At 36.0% G+C, this 22,259-nt stretch overlaps 1 protein-coding gene and 1 pseudogene across 1 annotated transcript in view; one reads left to right on the top strand and one right to left on the bottom strand.

Annotated features, from left to right (window-relative positions):
• Window positions 1-22,259, top strand: part of PIGK (phosphatidylinositol glycan anchor biosynthesis class K) — a 116,691-nt gene that overhangs the window by 18,171 nt on the left and 76,261 nt on the right. The window contains exons 4-5 of the mRNA XM_002922312.4: window positions 19,070-19,205; window positions 21,104-21,215. Of these exons, the coding sequence (XP_002922358.1) occupies window positions 19,070-19,205; window positions 21,104-21,215 (248 nt within the window). The remainder of the gene's footprint in view (window positions 1-19,069; window positions 19,206-21,103; window positions 21,216-22,259) is intronic.
• Window positions 9,528-10,011, bottom strand: LOC105238920 (annotated as a pseudogene).

Below are 22,259 nucleotides of genomic sequence, written 5' to 3'. Positions count from 1 at the left end.
GAGATGCTTGGTGGCGCACGCTTCCGGCTCACGGACTCAGTCTGCTGTTTCCAGAGTGCGGGTCCGCGGTCTGCCTGCTCCCTGGTGTAGGTGGCCCGCCAACTGCCAGCCTTCCCGCGTGCGCTCCCGGAGCTCCCGTTCTCAGTCTGCTGTCTCAAGCGTGCGGGTCCACGGTCCGTCCGCTCCCCCGTGCAGGTGGCTACCGCTTCCCGGCGCCCTGACACGGCGGCTCCCTCCCCCTTCTGTTTAGCTTCCGATATCTGTGCGCGGTTTCACGACTCCCCGCTTCGTACCTCGATACTCAGCGCTGGAGATGTTGATTTGTAGAGATCCAGATGTATCTTCATGCGTCTCAGGCTGATTCCGTGGATGTTCCTGCTGGTCTGGTACCTATCCAGTTCAACTCAGGGGACCGGCTGAAAAAGGGGTCCCCTACTCCTCCGCCATCTTAACCTCCTTCTTATCTTTAAATAATTAGAAACCATTTGAAAGACTAAGAAGACTGTGAAGGATTTTATGGAGCAAAGGATAATTTCTTTATTGATTTGTAAATACATGGAAGGTTTTGGGATGTCAAAGAAGCGAGAGATGCTTATTTCTTAATCAATACCACAATGTTTTTATTACTGAAACTAGCTTCTTATCTGGTAACTTGATTTCCTTGACTTTGTTCTTTTTTAGAATCATCTTGGCTATTTTGGGGTCTTGTTTCTTCCATATTAAGTTTAGAATGAGCTTGCCAAATTCTTAAAACTCTGTTGAGATTTTGATTTGCATTTCAGTAGATTTTAGATTAACTTAGAATGGGCTTCTTTATGGCGTTAAGTATGTATAAGGTATATCTTCATGTAATTGTGTGTTTAACAGCTTTCAAGTAAGTTTTATAATTTTTAATTTTTCTCCATAAACATTTTTGGTAGAATTTTTAGTTGTCTTATTTTTTTTGTTGTTGATGTTGTAAATGTACCGTTTAAAAAGTACTTTTCTTCTGTTGCACATACGGTTGGGTTTTGTATATTGTTCTAGCAACCTACTGAACTGTATTAATTTTAATAATTTGACTATAAATTTTCTTTTTTTAGTAGCCATAAAATCTATAAACAATGACTAGTTTCTTTCTTTCAAATCTTTATACCATAAACTTTTTTTAAAAAGATTATTTATTGGAGAGAGAGAGAGGACATGAGTGGAGGGGAGAGGCAGAGGAAGAAGGAGAAGCAGACTCCCTCTTTGAAGGGAGCCCGATGTGGGGCTCAGTCCTGGGCCCTGAGATCGTGACCTGAGCTGAAGGCAGCCGCTTAACTAACTGAGCCACCCAGGTGCCCAACCATAAACTTTTAAAAAGTCTTTAAAAGCTTTCATATTTGAAAATTTGGGAATAAAAACTATCTTTAAAGACCTCAAAATTAGTAATCCAGAGAAACCCTTATTTTGTCCATGAAAAAAAATGTGTTCCTGAGAGGTAACGTGATGTTTAAGGTCAACCGCTGTGTGGTGGCAGACATAATGCTAGAATTCTGGTTGTAGTGATTATATTATACTATGTTGTGCAATTTATCAGAATAAATAAGTGAAATGTTAAAGAAAAAGGATAAGTGAAAACAGTTAATTAAAAATAAAGATAAATGTTGATATGCTTTATGAAACTGATGTTTGCATGATAATATACTTAATTTACTAATGTAAATAATAATCTAATAACCTTACCAAAATTACAATAGCTGATCTTCAGAGTTTTTTCTTATAATTATCTTTCTCTAGCACTGTTTCATCTATTTCAGTTTGAAGATAACTCAGAAAGTTTTTTTTATTTTCACTTTGGTACCTCCAGTAAAGTGAACTATTGGTGTGTTGTATCTAGTATTTATATCAGAATGTGCAGTAACTTGATTTCCTGGATATTTTTTTTTAAAGATTTTATTTATTCATTTGACAGAGATAGAGACAGCCAGTGAGAGAGGGAACACATGCAGGGGGAGTAGGAGAGGAAGAAGCAGGCTCATAGCAGAGGAGCCTGATGTGGGGATCGATCCCATAACGCCAGGATCACACCCTGAGCCGAAGGCAGACGCTCAACCTCTGTGCCACCCAGGTGCCCCGATTTCCTGGATATTTGTGATAACCTTGTTAAATAGTCTTGAGGCACCTGGTGGCTCAGTTGGTTAAGTGTCTGACTTGATTTCGACTGGGATCATGATCTCAGGGTCATGGCATCAAGCCCCATGTCAGTCTCCATGCTCAGCGGGGAGTCTGCTTGAGATTCTTTCCCCCTCCCTCTCCTTCCCTTTCTGATCCTCCCCCTGCTCATGGTCTCTCTCTCTCTCTCTCTCGAATAAATAAGTAAATAAAATCTTTTAAAAAGTAGTCTTATTGGATGCTTATTTTAAAGTCAATTATAAACCAATTTAAAATTCAGGTGCTTCCAAGGATTGTGTACACGTAAGGAAATCACAGTTTAGATGGGAGGCCATTAGCACAGTATTTAAAAGAATAGACTGTTAGTCAAACAGTGTCTCTTTGTAGAAGACATAACATTATATATAGAAAATCCTAAAGACTCCAACAAAACACTGTAGAGCTAATAAACAAATTCAGTAAAGATACAGGATATAAAAGCAGTGTACAAAAATCTATTGTGTTTCTGTACACTCATAACGAACTATCAAAAAGAGAAATTAAGAATCCCATTTATAATTGTATTAAAAAATAATAAAGTACCTAGGAATTAATTTAATCACAGAGGTGAAAGACCTATAGACTAAAAACTATAAGGCATTAATGAAAAAAAACCTGAAGAACACAAATAAATGGAAAGGTATTCTGTGCTCATGGATTGGAAGAATTAATATTGTTAAAATGACCATACTACCCAAAGCAATCTACAGTTTAAGTGCTATCCCTATCAAAATTCCAATGGCATTTTTCACAGATGAAAAACAATCCTGAAATTTGTATAGAGCCACAAAAGTCCCCAAATAGACAAAGCAATCTTGAGAAAGATAAAAAGGGTGGAGTCATCACACTTCCTGTATTGAAACTGTAGTACAAAGCTGTCGTACTCAAAAACACTATGGTATTGGCATGAGAATAAACACAGCCCAATGGAACAAAATAGAGAGCCCCTGGAATAAATTTATACATATGTGGTCAGTTAATTTACAACAAAGGATTGAAGAATATAAAATAATGAAAGGATGGTCTTTTTGATACCTGCTATTAGGAACACTGGACAGCCACATGCAAAAGAACAAAACCCGGACCACTAACTTACATTGTACACAGTCATCAACTCAAAATGGATTAAAGACTTGAATGTAAGACCTGAAACCATAAAACTTTTAGAAGAAAACATAGGCAGTGAACTCTGACATCAATCTTTGTGATGATTTTTTTAAAATTTGACAACAGAAGCAAAAATCAATAAGTGGTCAACTAAAAAGCTTCTGTCCATCAGAGGAAACTGTCAACAAGATGAAAAGACAACCTCACAAATGGAAGAAGATATCTGTAAATCATATATCTGATAAGAGGTTAATACCCAAAATATTAAAAGAACCCATATAACTCAATAACAAAAAAAGAAGTAATCCAAGAAAAAAAATGGGCAGAGGACCTGGATTAGACATTTTCCAAAGAAGACATGCTGATGGCAAATAGGTATATGAAAGGTTCTTAATAATACTAATCATCAGGGAGATGCAAATCAAAACGACAGTATCACCTCCCACCTGTTAGAATGGCTATTATCGAAAAGACAAGAAATAACAAGTGTTGGTGAGGATATGGAGAAAGAACTCTCATGCAGTGTTGATAGGAATGTAAATTAGTACAGCCACTATGGAAAGCAATAAGTAGGTTCCTCAAAAAGTTAAAAGTAGAACTAACATGATCCAGCAATTATATTTCCGGGTATTTCCCCAAAGGAAATGAAAACACTAACTCAAAAAGATATCTGCACCCCTGTGTTCATTGTATTAGTTACAGTAGCTGAGACATAGAAACAACCTGTGTCTGTGGATGAGTGGATGGATAAAGAAGATGTGGTATGTATATACAATGGAGTATTATTTAACTATAGAAGAAGGAGATTCTGCTAATTGTGACAATATGGTTGGACCTTTGAAGGCGTTATGCTAAATGAGATAAATCAGAGGAAAACAAATACTGTATGATCTCACTTATGTGTGGAATCTAAAAAAACTGAACTCATAGATACAAGGAACAGATTGGTGGTTGCCAGAGGCAAAGGGTGGGCAAAATGCATAAAAGTGGTCAAAAGGTACAACTTCCAGGGGCACCTAGGTAGCTCAGTCGCTTAAAGTCTGATCTAACTTCGGAAGTGGGCAGGAGTGATGACTTATGTTGCTTTTGCTTCTGATTGCTATCAAACTAACAAGCAATGCAAAGTATATATGAGATAAGAATATGAATAAGTGACTATAGCTCTCCTCTATTTGCTTGTTACCATGATGATCCTGAATTTGGTAGTTCATGCAGCTTGCAAAGCATGAGAAACCAGCCAGGTCAGAGGGATCCAAAACAGTCACCAGCAGAAGGGCCATGTTGTCATTCAGAATTTCTGCCTACTATCCCATTAGGCAATTTCTTGCTGTGCCTGACATTTATACTCACATGTTTTATTTCCTACTGTATCATCAGGCCTTCAACAAATCTGGACAGGGCCTGTTAAAGTCCCTGCTGGTTTGTTGATCTTGGACAAACTATTTAATATCTCTCAGTGTTAATGTCCTTGTTTATAAAATGGAGAAAGAAGACCTGTATGGGGTGAATTTTGGTGGTTCATCAATCCGGTTGGGAGTAATTCCCAGCTCCCTTGCATCATTCCACAATTTCATGAATCAGCCTATCCTTTTTTCTGATTATTGCATTGGCTTAACATCAGCTGACTTGGTACTAATTTAATGATCCTGAATACTAGTTTTACTGTGACAGTCTTAATTACCCTAAGAAAGGTCATAAAAGGGTACAGGTTTGTAAGTTGAGCCATTTTGAGTTATGAGTTGCCTGTACGGACCAGGCAGGAGTAACATGCCTCTTAGTAAGAAAAGGAGAAAGAAGCAGATGCGTGCAGAAGAGCTGAGTCACATTAGTGTCAAAACACTGGCATCTATAATGTTTCACAGGTTTTTATTGTTGATATCTCAAACTACTTTCTGGTCTCTGTAAGCCTTTATTCTTGAATTTTCATTGAATTATGTGTCATGCTAATAATTCATCTTCCTTCTTTGAACTAGCTTTAGTGATTCCTTAATCAGAGAGCCTAACTAGAGTACATATTAGGGTGTGGATAAAGGGTTAACAAAGCCCTTTTCTAATATGAAAGAAATTGACTTTTGTTCACTTTGTAACTCTGTTCTTTTGGATATCTGATAAAGGTAGGCAACATTGCTTTCGGTAAAATTGTTCCTTTACTGATTAGATAATTGTAAGTGGACTGGGATAAATAAGTCATAAGTACATAAGGAGAAGGACATACCTTTGGGATTTTCTGAGTGGGAGGATTCTTGTAACTGGGTTTGTTCTTGAGGAACCCTGAAAAGTATGTCTATGGAGTTCTTGCATAAGATGTTGACTCTAGTTGGGCATGAGGTTTCTAAGCCAAAGTAGATATTCTGCCCACCCATATAAGTCTCACTACCTCATCCTTGAGTGTCATCTGAAGCACCAAAAAGAATAGCTTGGGAGGATCACATACACATATACACTATACCATGCTGTTAGCCTCTTAGACTTGAAAGAGAAAGCCCTGGATAGTTATGTATATTGCTATAGATTGTTGTGAGGTACTCCCATGGAAGAGGAATGTCTAACAGGTTTTATATTTTGCTGCTGTAACAAATAGTCACAAATTTAGTGGCTTAAAATAATGCAGACTAGTTTTGGATATCAGAAGTCCAAAAATGTGTGGTCAGATATATGTTCTTTCTGAAAGCTCTAGGGGAAAATCTGTTTCCTTATTTTTTCCAGCTTCTAGAGGCTGCCTGCTGTCCTTGGCTCATGGCCCTATTCTCCATTTTGAAAGTCATCAGCATAACATCTTCAGTGGCTCTCCTATTGTCATATTTCCTTCTTTCTCTTTGTTTCTGCTCTCACATTACCTTCTTTGATTCTGATGCTCTTGCCTCTCTCTTTTAAGGATCCTGGTGATTACAGTGGGTTTACCCAGATAATTTAGGATAACCTCCCCATCTCAAGATCCCTAACTTAATCACATCTGTAAAGTCCCTTTTATCTTTAAAGGTAATGTATTCACAGCTTTCTAGGACCTAGGCTTCTTTTGTGGCCGTCTTTTTTTTTTTTTTAAGATTTTATTTATTAATTTGACATAGAGAGACAGCCAGCAAGAGAGGGAACACAAGCAGGGGGAGTGGGAGAGGAAGAAGCAGGCTCCTACTGGAGGAGCCTGATGTGGGGCTCGATCCCAGTATGCTGGGATCACGCCCTGAGCCAAAGGCAGAAGCTTAATGACTGCGCCACCCAGGCGCCCCTTGTGGCCGTCTTTTAAGACTACCTGCTTTACTGGCAGATGTTTCCTGTTCTGTATCCTTCTTACTGAATTTGATGCCAAGTGTGGTCATCTTGAATGTTTAATGGGCCCTATCACGAAGACACCTAGTGTGTGTGACAGATAGGAATGTTTGGAATACTGGAAAAGTGAGGAATCATGGAACCCAAGAAGAGTTTGCCCAGAAAATAGCGCCATGTAAGAGGTGTACTCAATTCCTTACGAATTACATGAGTAGAATTATGATTATAATAGTTAGAAGAGTTAATGGGAAGCAAGGAAGCAGGAAAAGTGACTGGAGGATGTTGAGTGAGAATGAAGGAGAAAGGGAGTGTAGACTGAAGGGACTTAGAAATGAGACAGATTTTTGATTTTGAGACAGAAGGAATTGATATAGGTTAGGGGAAGATGCCAAAAGAAGGGAAACAAAACCTGGAAGAGAGGGAATAAAATTAATTTGGGGGTTTTTAGGTATCTGCATTGACTCTTCCATTTATTACACTGATTCTTTCTAAAGTAGATTGAAAAATTAGGGGGAACCGATAAAATGCCTGATGCATTTGAGGTCATATGACTGAGAGTGGGTTCTAGGTTGGTCTGAGAAATAGGGAGGAAAGCAACTGATAAGGGATGGTGTGGAATATTTACTTCTTTTCTCCTTCTTCCCTCTTCCCCTTTTCCAACCAGTAAATATATGTTGAGAGCCTATAGCATTTGGAATACACTTGACAATTTGTATAATTTAAACTAAAGTGGGGATATAGGGAAGAGAAAAGGGCAGGAGAGTAAATTGTAGCCTCCAAGAAAAAACGTAAAAGTGTTTGGGTGGTGACAGTAGGAGAGACCACAAAATAAGTCAGACTCAACTTGACATTTCACCATGGAAAGTGGTGGTAATAATAAGTATTTCTAAAAGAGTTCTGAGGATTCTAATGGAGAATTGATTTAAAAAAAAATGTGATTCTCTGCCACATTATATCTGACTCTTTCTGAGGTGCTGAAAGGGTAAGTGAAATTAACATTTATGGGCATAATTTGATTTCTTTGGAGAAAAGATATCTCACAGAGTTTTGTGTTAATGGTTTCCAAGAATTTGACCTGAGCATAATAAGCAGGAGGTTACTCAGGTCAGTAAAAAGTATCCTGACATTAAATCCTTAACGCCCACCCATTAACTTTAATTTAACATTATATCCATGCCCAAGGCTTCCAGTCTTGAAATTCAGATATGTTATTTTAGAAATTAAAACCCTTATTAATCAGAACTTAATTTACCTAAAATGTCAGTTTTTCTCCACTGTATTAGAAGCAAAGGACAATCAAATAAGACCTTCATAGGGAATTTGTTCTAACAAACATATTTTAGGTTTTATCCTGGGCAAATAAAATCTAACTTAATTTTCTGCATTTCATCAAATTCTGTTTATATTGTTATATTTAATAAAATAGATATTCAAATGTTAGCTTTCATATACTAATAAAGATTTTTGTTTAATAGATTGTTCTTATTTAGGAAAGTAGTTTAGATATTGTCTTTTTTTTTTTTTTTTCATTTCACTATTTATTTAGATGTTTAGCTCTCACACTAGGTTTTTACAGGCTGGTGAACCCCGACAAATTATTTCTCCCATGGAACTGTAACTACACATTACAAGACAGAGTAAATACATGGTTGAATTAACATTAATACACATTGCTGTTTGATCAATTATATAATAAATTATCAAATATCTAAATACTGAGTTACACAGCTCAAAAGCATATAAAAATTAAATGTCTGCTCAGTTCCACCAGCAGAAATCCACTTCTTTTTTTACAGAGGAGGTTGGAAAGAGAAGGAAAAAAGGCATGCTTCAACAAAAATACCGGTAAACAGCTTCCAGTAGGTATGGAAAAATAATACGAATTTTATGATTAAGAATTGTTGTAGCTACAATAATAAAGCATTTCTGCCTTTAAAACATGTTTACTAAATTAAAGAACATATTCTACATATTCTGCCATAAGACAAAGATAGTATCATACTAGAAATACTGAGTAACCTTCTCTCATTCCTTTTTAGGTTTTCTCTGTTAAGTTGCACCCAAAAGTGCAACCATTAAATTAACTGTAAGGCTTTTTTGCCTGGAGACATTAAAGGTGTGCTTCTGTGCAATGTAGATTTTCAAGATAGAGGTTTTCCATAACAGCACAAAATGAGATCTATAAAAAGACATTAATCACTGTACAACTTGATAAAATCTAACAAAAATCATTGGTTACATAAATCTGATATATACTAGTATGAAGGTGGGCAATTTAAACATAAAGTGAGCAAACAAATAACCATATAGACTTTGATTCCAATGTTTGAAATGACTGAAGGAATGAACCACATAAGAACTGGCATGTTCATAGTTTCTAGGTTTTAGTTCTGTATGATAGTAAAAGTATACAAGTATTATATTGGATGTTTTGGTACCTAATCTGTCTATATTTCTTATGTATTGATAAGATTCTGGCATAGATTTAAAGACTTAAGACTCAGTACTGCATGATTTCAGGAAGGGTTGGCTGGTACAAATGATAAGCAAATTTTAACTGCTGAACTTCTGAGTGTCCGGAAAGGTTGGCCGTAACCCAAACATAGAGGTTCTGTGAAGCATGTAACCTGGTAAAACTGCTTTTCAGTATTCCTATAAAAGTTTCATTAGACTGGGGCGCCTGGGTGGCACAGCGGTTAAGCGTCTGCCTTCGGCTCAGGGCGTGATCCCGGCGTTACGGGATCGAGCCCCACATCAGGCTCCTCTGCTGTGAGCCTGCTTCTTCCTCTCCCACTCTCCTTGTGTTCCCCCTCTCGCTGGCTGTCTCTATCTCTGTCAAATAAATAAATAAAATCTTTAAAAAAAAAAAAAGTTTCATTAGACTTATTCATCCAGCCAACTTCTTGGGTAGTATGCACAGCAGATTAGGTCCTGTCTGAAGTTCCACTTCCAAGACAATAGCGTCAAGCACCCCAGTTTTATTGGCCATTGATGTCTTTGCAGTACAGACACATTCTATAGTGGTACTTCTCTAAATACAAAAGTTGCTTAATGTTAAAGCTCAATGGCTGCTTTGTCTTACGATTTCTACTGCATCTTTATATTTCATTCCTAAGCATACAAGCATTGGAGCTCTACCATGGCCTGCAAAACAGTGAACAGAAGCACAACAACCAGGTTCTTCACAAAACTTGAGTTTTGCAAGACTTAACCAGTTATCAGTAATCTGGTTGGATGGTGGTACACCTTCATCAAAAGGCCACTCTATAACATGGATACTTTCCTTTTCCATAAGAGCAGTGTCATACATTGCTTCCTATACTCTTACTATTGTGGTAATGCCATACTTTTTAAGTTTCTCAGTAACTTTGTTTAAAGTCTTACTGGTTGGATCATGGATAATAAGAATTATATTCTTGTACGGTTGACCTCCATGGGAGTTGAGCAGTTCATTCAAGCCATGTTCATTTAGGTTAAAATATTCATTAGTTAATGAACTAATTTTAAAAATTGAATATAGAGGGGCGCCTGGGTGGCACAGCGGTTAAGCATCTGCCTTCGGCTCAGGGCGTGATCCTGGCGTTATGGGATCGAGCCCCACATCAGGCTCCTCTGCTGTGAGCCTGCTTCTTCCTCTCCCACTCCCCCTGCTTGTGTTCCCTCTCTCGCTGGCTGTCTCTATCTCTGTCGAATAAATAAATAAAATCTTTTAAAAAAAATTGAATATAGAAATGATGTAAAGAAACTTCAGTATTCTCCACTTGTAATTCTCAGTGTTGTGAGTATAAAGTTGGGAGTAATGGGAAATGAAATGAACCTCCTAACAAGAAGCAGGAAATCTTCAATCCACTAATATTGAGCAATGGAAAGGAAGTGCGCTGAGGCTTACCCCATCTAGGTCAGAACTGGAAAATGCTTTGCAGATTTCAGTTCAACACTTCTGTGGTCAGGCTAACTGCTCTTCTGTGGCTTCTTAGAGTGCTAATGAATTTCTACAGTTCTCTTGCTCTCATAAAAGTCATGCTGTGCTTGGCAGTAATCTTTCCTGTCCTTTAGAAACTTCGTAAATGTGTGATGATAGAAAAGAATATACTTACTCATTGGAGACTACAGCTTAATCCTACAGTGGGTACTGAGGTGGCAGCGACATAGGTAGCAGTGGCTACAGCCATAGGACAGGGCGTCCTTGGTGGCCAGTTGCAGGGTGGAGGCAGTGCAAGTGCTGCTAGGGGCACTGGGCCGGTATTGGGTTTTGAAAAAGAGTTGAGGGGCGCCTGGGTGGCACAGCAGTTAGGCGTCTGCCTTCTGCTCAGGGCGTGATCCCGGCATTATGGGATCGAGCCCCACATCAGGCTCCTCTGCTATGAGCCTGCTTCTTCCTCTCCCACTCCCCCTGCTTGTGTTCCCTCTCTCGCTGGTTGTCTCTATCTCTGTCGAATAAATAAATAAAATCTTTTAAAAAAAATCTTTAAACAAACAAAAAAAAGAGTTGAAATTAGAACATTCCAGTCCCCGGCATTTTTAGTCAGATTTTATTGTAATTTTAAAAAAGATTTGGGGAAGATTTTTTTCCAGNTAAATAAAATCTTTTAAAAAAAATCTTTAAACAAACAAAAAAAAGAGTTGAAATTAGAACATTCCAGTCCCCTGCATTTTTAGTCAGATTTTATTGTAATTTTAAAAAAGATTTGGGGAAGATTTTTTTCCAGTTTTTTTTTTTTAAAGGTGAAAACCGACTTAAAATCTACAGCTCTGTAATTATATGATTTATTTAAAAATTTAAAAATGTTTGTAATGAAATTTAAAGCATAAATTTCATTGAGCCATGGAAAATAGAAATACTAAGATGTGGTTCTTATGAGGAAAAGTGATGTCCCTTTAATATTTGTTGATGTGAATATGAAATTACTAAAGGTTTATTGTTGCTGTTTTTGTTGTTTGGCTCTGCTCATTACTTGGGAGTGGAGTAAAAGCCAGGGTGTTCCAATGTGCCAAAGAATGCAGTAATGGATGGAAAGTGTGTGGGCTTGGAAATAAAATCTCAACTCCTCAGCTTACCAGCCTTGTAACTTGGGGCAAGTGGTTTGACCTCACTGAATTTCCTTATCTTTAGAATGAAGACAATAGTAATCTTCAGGGTTGTTGTGATTTAGTGGGAATGAAGTATCTGATAGGACTGTAGCGCAATGGCTGTCACACAGTCAGCTTGGCAAATATTTGTTTCCACCATCTTGTCCCTACCCTATTACCTCTAGCATATTGTGGCTACATTCTAAATACTAGTAGTCATCACTTCTGTGTTAGAACTGGAAGAAATTTTAAAAGTTCCTTACTCAGAATTCTCCCTTCCCCTTTTATTTTAATTTGCTTGTGTACTAAAATTCTGTGTTCAAATTTGTTTTTGAAAGTTCTACCATATTGCTTGACATATTTCTTCTGAATTTAAATCCGTTTTCTCTTTTACTCTCAAGTGGTGCACTCTGTAATCTTACCTTGTTTCCATTTTTCTATAACTTCTACTCTTATTTTTTGATAATCTTACTGAAATATGAATCTATATTTGATAATTTGGATAAAATACTGTAGTAAGTGCTTGTATAACTTAATATGGAATGGTTAAATCAAATTCATGTCAATGAACACCATTTTATTGCTTTAAAAAAAACCAAACTGTTGAATTACATTCGATTGAGATTTATCATTATCTTCCAGTTAATTACTCTTTTCATATGGGATAGTCTTGATTTTATATTTTTCTTCTATAATTTTTGTCCTAGTTGATTCTTATGATCAAATTGAAGAGCAAAGTGTGGTGGCAAAATACTCTTCACCAATGTTTGGTCTCTATATCTTATCCTTTGGCAAATAGATTTTTTTAAAAAATGGTAAAACTGATACCTCAAAAGAAGCATAGCCATCCAGGTCCTCTTGATGAAAAGAATATCTAAACTCTTTTGCTTAATGCCCCCAGAAAGTTAAGAGGACTTTTTGATTTTCTTGTTATTTGAGAATGGAAGTGTACCAGAGAAGACATATTGTGGATATTTGCAAGTATTTTTCAGTCAAAATATGCAACTCAGGCATTGTGGTCGAGTACTAGGCGAGTGCTTATAGCATTCTAAAAATTTTACATATAGACTAATAAAATCTACTGGTGCTAAGCAAGACACCAAGATACTTGATATAAAGTGTTTGAATTGGGGGAAACCTGACTAAATCAGTACAGATCATTACTAGAAAAATAACAAAAGTAAAATTTCTGTTAAACATGAGGATATGTGAAAGATCCCACATATTGTGGAATTTAAGATTTTAAAAAATTTTATCCTTTCTATTTTGACAAAAATAGGTTATGCTTCAGCAGTGGCATTCACTAATGCAACATTCTTTATTTCACTATTGACTGTTACTGTGAGCCATCCATAATGGTCGAGAAATATAGTAACTTAAAATTTTGGGTAATATAATGCACAGATTTGAATTCCAAGCCTTGAGGCTGGTGTGCTTGAGTCAGTCAGTAAACTAGTCAGTGGGAAATTGAACAATGGAAAATGGGGAAGAAATAAAAAACAAGCCAAGCAAACAAAAAAACTTGCCTATTGGAAAGGGGAAGGTCATGGGTGAGGCATCTCTGCTGCTTGCCCCCTCCCCCATTATTGGAAGAGGGATTAAGATTGGGCAGTGTTTGGAAACAGAGATGAAGCAGTGAAGACTTGGTATAGGCTACAGGTGCAGGTGCAGATGGTTGAGAGTGAAAATGTCAGGCTTGGTGGCTGAAAAGATCTTGTGAGAGAAGGCCCTGCAGCAGGATGTAATCCCATTGCCTTTCTGTAGAAAAGTCAGGGGCTTCCAGGAATTGATTGGAGACTCTGTAGAACATTAACCTCTGTACCTCCTAGAAGCTCTGTTCTCTGGTTTTTGCATTTAAGTGGGCACTTAAAATTTTAAGTTATACCTTACTACATTTAAAGGAGAAATTATATGCTCTAGTGCTATTCTTTGATTTGAAAGTTTGCTAAGGACTCTTGATGGTTCCATTTAGAATTTCAAGGGCCTATGTTATGTCAATTATGTGCTATAAATATTGAACAGCAATAATGAGTTCATTTAATCACCTGGGTTGATTAAATTATCCACATAAAACAAAACACATCATTATATCCTTCCAAATCCTAGGTCATATAATTTAAGGGTAATATAGGATTCTTAAGAGCAAATAAATTATTATGTCAAACAACCTGGGTTGGAATCCTAACTCTACTATTTACTAGCTTTGTGACCCAGGACACTTAAACTTCTGTGTGCCTCAGTTCCATAACCTGAAATAGGGATGATAATAATACATGTCTTGGAAATAATGTATGAGATAATTCTTATAATGTGCTTATCTTATTAGTGCAGTGCCTGAGATATACCAAGTGCTCAATAAATGTTCTATTATTACTAAACCACATGTGACTTTAAATACACGAGCCTATAACTAGCTAGCTCTACCCTCATATGACATGTCTGCTACTGTTGATTTCCCGTCTCTGCAATGCAGTTTTTGAGTTTTATTTCTAATAATATAAGTATAAAATACTTGGCATCCTATAGCCTAGTAATGCCAGTTGTTTGACATTTGGCAAATTGAAAGTAATTTAGAAAATCCTAATGGTCTGGGGCGCCTGGGTGGCGCAGTTGTTAAGCGTCTGCCTTCGGTTCAGGGAGTGATCCCGGCGTTATGGGATCGAGCCCCACATCAGGCTCCTCTGCTATGAGCCTGCTTCTTCCTCTCCCACTCCCCCTGCTTGTGTTTCCTCTCTCGCTGGCTGTCTCTGTCTCTGTCAAATAAATAAATAAAATCTTAAAAAAAAAAAAAAGAAAAAAGGAAATCCTGATGGTCTAGAACCTGTGGCTAGCAGATTTGTTATGATTAGCTTCATAGTACTTCGGTGATGAGATTTATTGGCTTCGAAATTCCTCAAGACATAGAAGAAAAGGAGGAGAAAAGCGTAAAAGTAAATTATTCTGTTATCAAGCTAATGATTATACACAAAACTTGTTGAATTTGCTTTTTCCAGTAGTTACTACATTGCTACAGAAGCAATAATCTACAGAGTATCCTGAATAATTTATATCAGGGGGAAAAAAAGCAACACCTATGAACAGAAAGCCAGATATTTAAGAGAAAGCATCAAAGATCCCTATGATTCTCAGATCTCCTGCTGCCTTAATTTCAGCTACTCTTCTATGTTGGGATGTTGATATTACCGAAGATAAGCCTGGTGATCCTAGCTCTGGGAGCTAAAGATGATCTCAGGTGGAATTATCTGATTAGTAGCAGGGCTGTAGAGTGTATAGCAGTTTTAAGGGAACATTTAAAAAACATTTTTACCAACACAGTAATTTATTTAAATTTAATTAATTCAGTGAAAAATTTTTATTAAGGTAATACCAGTCTATTAATAAATGAGGAGCTATGCTTTTTGAAATGTCACACTCTAATGGTGTAGGGAAGTGAAAGATTACTCATTTATTTAAAATGGGCTCTTTTTTGGGGCGCCTGGGTGGCACAGCGGTTGAGCGTCTGCCTTCGGCTCAGGGCGTGATCCCGGCGTTATGGGATCGAGTCCCACATCGGGCTCCTCTGCTATGAGCCTGTTTCTTCCTCTCCCAATCCCCCTGCTTGTGTTCCCTCTCTCGCTGGCTGTCTCTATCTCTGTCAAATAAATAAATAAAAAAAAATCTTAAAAAAAAAAATAAAATAAAATAAAATGGGCTCTTTTTTAACCCATTGGTTCCTGGTTCCTGGTTCCTGATTGGGTCAAGGAAGAACTTTAGGGAGGTGAGTAAAAGAATGGCCTAGCAGTCTTGATGCAGGGTTTACCTGTTCCTTTAATGTTTGGCAAACATAATGGAATGTATTTATTTTAGACTCCCTTCCCCCGACATGTTTCTCAAATTGTGCTTCATGCCCTCTTTTTTTGAGAAGGCTTAAAATTTCGTTTTTATTTTAATTGCCCTTAAAGTCTATATAAGCATGGTCAAGTTATTCTTGATCAAGGTATTAAATCAGATACCAAAGAGTGGTAAGGGAAGAAAATATTAGTAGGTTTTTTTAGTCTATAAAAGTAAAGAAGTTATGCTTCACTAATACTCATTATATATATTTAAAGTAGCAAGTACATATGATGTACAAATTAGTAGATATATATAGGTACGTCCTCATTATTTTTTTAATTAGCAAGAATGCGTGATTTAAAATATGTAGAAGGGGGCCTGGGTGGCTTAGTTAGTTAAGTGTCTGTCTCTTGTTTTTGGCTTAGGTCATGATTTCAGGGTGGTGAGATCAGACCCCCCCTCCTTGTGCGGAGCCTTCTTAAGATACTATCTCTCCTTCTGTCCCTCCCCCCCAATGCGTGCTCTCTCTCTCTAAAAAATAAAATATGTGGAAACTCATATAAACAACTGACATATTGTTTGGATTCCAACCCAGTTTGAACTTTATACAATTTCTGTGCTCACTTTTTCTTTTGGTTTTGTGTTTAGAGAAGGCCATATTGCCATATGCTTTGTCGTGTGATGTAGGTTTTGCAGGGCCTTGAATAGAGTGTGAGAGTTGAGTCATCACACATGGTAGTATAAGATTGCCAGACTGTAAGAATATCATATTCTTGTATCAATTGGATATATTTGAGGGATTTTTTCTTAATTTTAATAAGATACAAAGCAAGTTGCTGTCATTATTTATAGGAATGTAGTAGTATGTCTTCAGTGTAGATTTATTTTCTTTGGTTTTGATTCCAGCAGTGATTGATTTGATACCAACTTAGTGAAGACTTAAAAACTGCTGGGATGCTGACTGGATATTCAAGTGAAAAAGACACTTTAAGGAGTCAACAAGTTAGATCTCATAATAACTAATGTTTGAAGAATATTTATTGGCAAATCTTAAATATAAAATCTGATCCCTGAACAGTCAAGTAACAACATAACATAACAGGAATTTATGAATTGCATTTTGTACAACATACTTTTGTGAATATTTTCTGTATTATCAAGTTATATTGTAGTGTAGATATCAAAATATAGGAAAAAAAATAAAGTGTAGAACCAGGACAGATATTATCTCTTTCTACTGTTAATACAACAGCAGTCAGTTAGTTTTAGCAAAATAACATCCTTCTTCAAATGGAGTTAATGTTTTTAGAGTACTATTAGTTTGGTAATTTTGTTAAAATGTGATTGATAATTTTGTATTTATTCATAGTTTTATAAGAACTATAAGCCTAAGGAGTTAACTTTCATTTATATGTGTAAGTTTCATAATACAAATAAGTTAACACCTGGACCAAGTGAGAATTTTTTTTTTCCTCCAGAAGAGAGTTCTGAACATTTCTTAAGTTTTAGAAACAGTGAATTAGAATATGTGGTTGGACTTCTAAACCTTTGAAATTGTCTGTTTCCAGTGCTGCTTTTCTCATTGATTATCCACAAATAAAATGATTTTTTAAAATTTTATGTTAACTGAGGGTTATAGTACTTATATGGAGGCTCAGAATTACCTGTGGGAAAAATATTGATTGAATTTATGATTTTTTAAAAGATTTATTTATTTCAGAGACAGAAAGAGAAAGAGAAAGCAGGGGGAGGGGGAGAGGGAGAGAAAGAGAGAATCCTAAGCAGACTCCCCGCTGAGCATGGAGCCAGGAGGGAGCCAGGATGATGTGGGGCTTGATCTCATGATCCTGAGATCGTGAACTGAGCCAAAACCAAGAGTCGGATGCTTAACCATCTGAGCCACCCAGGCACCCCTGAATTTATAATTTTAAGCTGAAATTACTACTTCTTTATGACATTGACATTGTATAGATATTGAATGGTCATTTAATTTCATAGATTAAAATTAACTGTTAATCAAATAGATGGCCTAAAGGAATGGTCTTATATTGAGATTTGGAGGTCAGTTCAGTCTTATTTAATAGTGGTTTATAACAAAAAAGGTGATTGATAATAACGTAAGTTAGTCACTTACATTTTGAAAAAAGGAAAGATGTATTTTCCATTTTAAGAGGAATAACTTCACCATTCTGTGAGCATGAATCAGTAACAGCTGAAGATCTGATCTTTCAATGTGGCAGGGTTGGAACCCTTTCAAAATAGAAATCTAGCCAATTCTCAAGAAAAATCACAATGTTTCAGTTTTGAACTTTAATGTATTTGGAACATATGCAGCAGAACACTTTCTTCTTGCTATCTCCTGCCAAACTAATTATGTATACCACGTTAATTTTCCCTTATGTTTGGGAAGCTCAAGTATATGGTAGAATTGCCTGATTCATGTTCACCACTTTAAATGGTAAGATCAAGATGAGAAGTATTTAAGATAAATTTTATAATTTTCTCTCAAAGAAAATGCATGCAAAAATGAAAATGTTTCATTCACTCAACAGATATTTATTGAATACTTACTATCTGCCAGGCTCTTTTACCAAGCCTGAGTGTGAGTGATACAGTGGTGAGCAGGATAGAGAAAGCCCCTGTGCTCGGAGAGCTTATATTCCAGTAGGGGTAGTGGTGGGATGTGATGGGGATTTCAAATTCATAAATGACCTGTAGAAAATAAAACATGTAATGAGAATGGAGTAGCTCAACTAAGATTGGGATAATAGAAAGATTTGGGAGAAGTCTAAATTCATTTGGTCAGTAGCCCCTAAAGTGGTAATGGCTTGGCATAGTCCTAAACAGAAAGGCCAGTGTGGAAGGAGCACAGTGAACGTGGATGGTAGGAGCTGCAGTTAGAGGTAGACAGAAGCCACGTGAAAGTAAGCCTTTTAGACCATGAAAGGAGTTTCAGTTTTCCTCTAATCAAAATGGGGAGTCTTTGGAGGATTTTAAGTGAGAAAGTTTAATGATTTGACTTATTTCAGAAAGGTGACCGGTAATTTTAAGGAAAATTACCTGTAAGAGGGCAGGAGTGGAACCAGGAGGCCAGGGAGGGAGCTATTTCAGTACCTAGTCTCTTACGGAGGTGGAGTGGAGCCAGTGAAGAGTGACTGGGCCGGGATGTGTTCCTGTGACACCCCCTGACTGCACTTGCATGTTTTCATACTTAAGCAGTTGGGATTCTGAAAGTTAAATTCTTTGGAATATCATAGTTTAATTTGAACTCGGTAAGTCTTAAGAATGTCAAATATTACTGAAATTAAAAAAAAAAAAAGTTTGGGGAAGACAGTGTAGCTCCTTCAGCTTCCTTTGCTCTATGGCATAAAATACACTATGTTGGGAAAAAATTTAAGTTAGTAACTTCAAGTTCTGTGGATAAATTCATGCCAGATTGCTCTAATTTCTTTGCTTTAAAGCTTATACTACATCAGGATATGAAAACAATTAAAGAGCTCTTTTTAAATACGTACTCAATAATTAAGTTATTTTTAATGAAAAAAATGAACATAATTGTCTCATGATATAAATAAAGTGTATCTGCTTTTAACTTACTGGTTTAAGTAGGATATTTACTGGAATTTTTTTTTTCCAGTCACATTGTTTTGATGCTTGCAGACGATATGGCATGCAACCCTAGAAATCCCAAACCAGCTACAGTGTTTAGTCACAAGAATATGGAACTAAATGTATATGGAGATGATGTGGAAGTGGATTATAGAAGTTATGAGGTAACATTGATTTAGCAACATTTTTGAAATGTAGTAATCATTACTTTTAAATTTTAAATTGTGGTAGAATAAAATAGTCTTATTTTTTTTTCTTTAAACTTTGTACATAATTGTCACTGAAGCCTTGATATAATTCTGTCTCTGGAGTTCATATTAAGGAAACAATACAGGGGTAAAACTAACACAGCATGAACGTTTCATATATATATCTGGGATAGAACAACTTTTTCTTGGCTTTTATGTTAGAGTATTTTAGTGAGGTTTCATGTATCAACTTTATTTTTTTTTAACAGTAAATTCATTGTTCGTCTTTCATATTTGACCTAAAATTTCAAGTTTTGTATATTTAACATATATATTAATTGAGGAAAAATTTAAATGATTAACAAAAAACTCACCTATATTTCCACTACTTAGAGGTAATCACTTTTAAGATGCTTCCAGTGTTTTTATGCCTATGATTAAAAATTAAAATGTATATTTGAAAAATGGCATCATACTGTATTTTTCCCTTTGAAACTTCATTTTAAATTTAATAGGTAATGAAGATGTTTAAAATTACACATCTTCTTGGTGAAGTCTTCCTCAATAATCCTTCCCCTTTTACCAAGCCTACCAAAAGTAAGACAATTTTTTGTGTTCCTGGACCTGTTTTGAAGCAATTTGAAAATCATATCTATCTCCTCCCAGCCTGTAAGCTCTTTGGGGACGTGGCCTGTGTCTCATGTATCTTATACCTAGCAAGTACCTATAGCCTTTGAAGGCACTCAGAAACGTTTGTTCAGTAATTAAATGTATATGAATGTTGGACTTTCTACTTGTTGATTTAGTCATCATAAAATATAAACCAAAAAAAAGTCCTGTTAAAACATTCAGCATTTTGCTGTTTTCTGGGAAAAATATAAACCAAACATTATCACACATGTACAGGAATACATACATACACAGATACATTTATATACTCGTGATCTAGGGAAAAGTTGAACAAGAAAGCTAGATAAACTTTCTGCTTTTTATTTTTTTATTTTTATTTTATTATTATTATTTTTTAAAGATTTTATTTCTTTATTTGACAGAGAGAGACAGCGAGAGAGGGAACACAAGCAGGGGGAGTGGGAGTGGGAGAAGCAGACCTCCCGCTGAACAGGGAGCCTGATGCGGGGCTCTATTCCAGGACCCTGGGATCATGACCTGAGCCGAAGGCAGACGCCTAACGACTGAGCCACCCAGGCGCCCCAAATTTTCTGCTTTTTAAATTTAGATCTGTGTAATATAACTTTAAATATGCTTTCAAAGAATCCTAGAGGTCCACAAAGTCCAGGTTGGGAAATCTGGTTTAAAGTGCAATGAATTTTTTACATGTTGAAGATATCCCTAACAAAATTTAAGTAACAAAATATATTAAAAAATCAAAGATACACAATTTGGGGATTATTTATGGAACCATCCTTATGGTTTTATTTTTATGATTCATGATGGACCTGTGTTTCAGGGTTTATGTAGAATTCACTAGGTAGTTGTACTAATCAATTGCAATAGTTATAATGTTGCTGAATTTATTCAAGTTTCTTTATTTTGTATCTTCCCAAAGAATTGCCTCTGAAGACGTTAATAATTTTTAAATTTTGGGCAATACTTTGCATAGCATTTAAAGTTTTAAATTTAATCAACTGATTTTTCCCCAGGGTAGTTTTGTTAGCTATTAGTATTTAATGGAAGCAAGTTAACTCAGATATATATTTAAATGAATATATTTTGAGTTATATTTCACTTTGTGCTTTATTTTCAGTTTATGCTGAGTAATATATAGAGAAAGAAGGAATGTTTTTGAAAATAAAAAAAAAAATTACCACGTTTCCCCTGATTCTGTTTCATCCCCTGATTTCTTTTTTTTCCAGGTAACTGTGGAGAATTTTTTACGGGTATTAACTGGCAGGATCCCACCTAGTACTCCTCGGTCAAAACGTCTTCTTTCTGATGATAGGAGCAATATTCTTATTTATATGACAGGTAATTTGAGAATTTAGGTATTTAGAAATAGAATATATTGTGATTCTCCTCAAGAAGAAATCTTCATGGAAAGAAATTTAAACGCCTTAAATGAATTTTTGTTAAAATAGTTTGTTTTGTAGTTCTCTTTTCTCATGACAACTTGAAATGATATTTGGAGGCAGCATAACATTTTATACTGTCCCTTAGGTTATTATCTCTATTTTTTTTTTTTTTTTGCTATTACCCTGGTAAAGCTTATTACCTTTTATTTAGTATCCCTGCTATAGCCTTGTTGCCTTCAGTTTTGTCCCCTGATGATTAACAGGATTAACTAAAGTAGTTAATAAAAATTGCCAATCTGTCCTTCCTCTGCATAAAACTTTACAATGGTTTCCTGTTGATGGAGTCTCAAATTTTAATGTGTCTCTAGGATTATTTGAATGCAGATACTCAGGTCTTTAAAATTCTGATTTAGTTTTGGTCCAGGGTGGGGCTTATGAAACTGCATTTTAAATATGTTAAATACATACAAACTGTAATAGTCTTTTGTCTATACTTTGAGGAATATTGGAGATAAAGTCTTAATTATGTAGTTTAGTTTTATTATTTATTTAGTTATATATGTAATATATATAAGAATATATATTATTATTTAGTGATATTATTTATTTCATTTTAGTTCTTGCACTTTCTCTAATTTTCTTCTAGGACTTTTTCTGTCCTCTAAACATTTGCTTAAGCTGTTGCCTTTGTTTATTGATGTCTTCTCAGTTCACTTTGCCTACCTGATTATTCCTGATCTTTTTAGTCTTAGCTCAGGAGTCTCTTCCTTTGGTGATTTTTCCTCTGTAAGTCTAGGGTGACCTATATCTCCAATTGCCTGGGACAATTGTAGTTTACACCTGTTATCCTAATGTAATTATTAATAGTGCCTCCTTTACCCCTTAGAAGTGTCCTGGTATATATTTTATAATTACCCAGAGATACTTCTTAGCTCCTTGGCTGGTGTAGGCTCTCCTCTTTTCACTCCCACGTTAATCTATAGTTTCTTTATGAGCATTT

Source organism: Ailuropoda melanoleuca, chromosome 2, assembly GCF_002007445.2.
Source record: "Ailuropoda melanoleuca isolate Jingjing chromosome 2, ASM200744v2, whole genome shotgun sequence".
NCBI classification, from domain to species: domain Eukaryota; kingdom Metazoa; phylum Chordata; class Mammalia; order Carnivora; family Ursidae; genus Ailuropoda; species Ailuropoda melanoleuca.
This window is presented reverse-complemented; position numbering and strand designations above follow the sequence as displayed.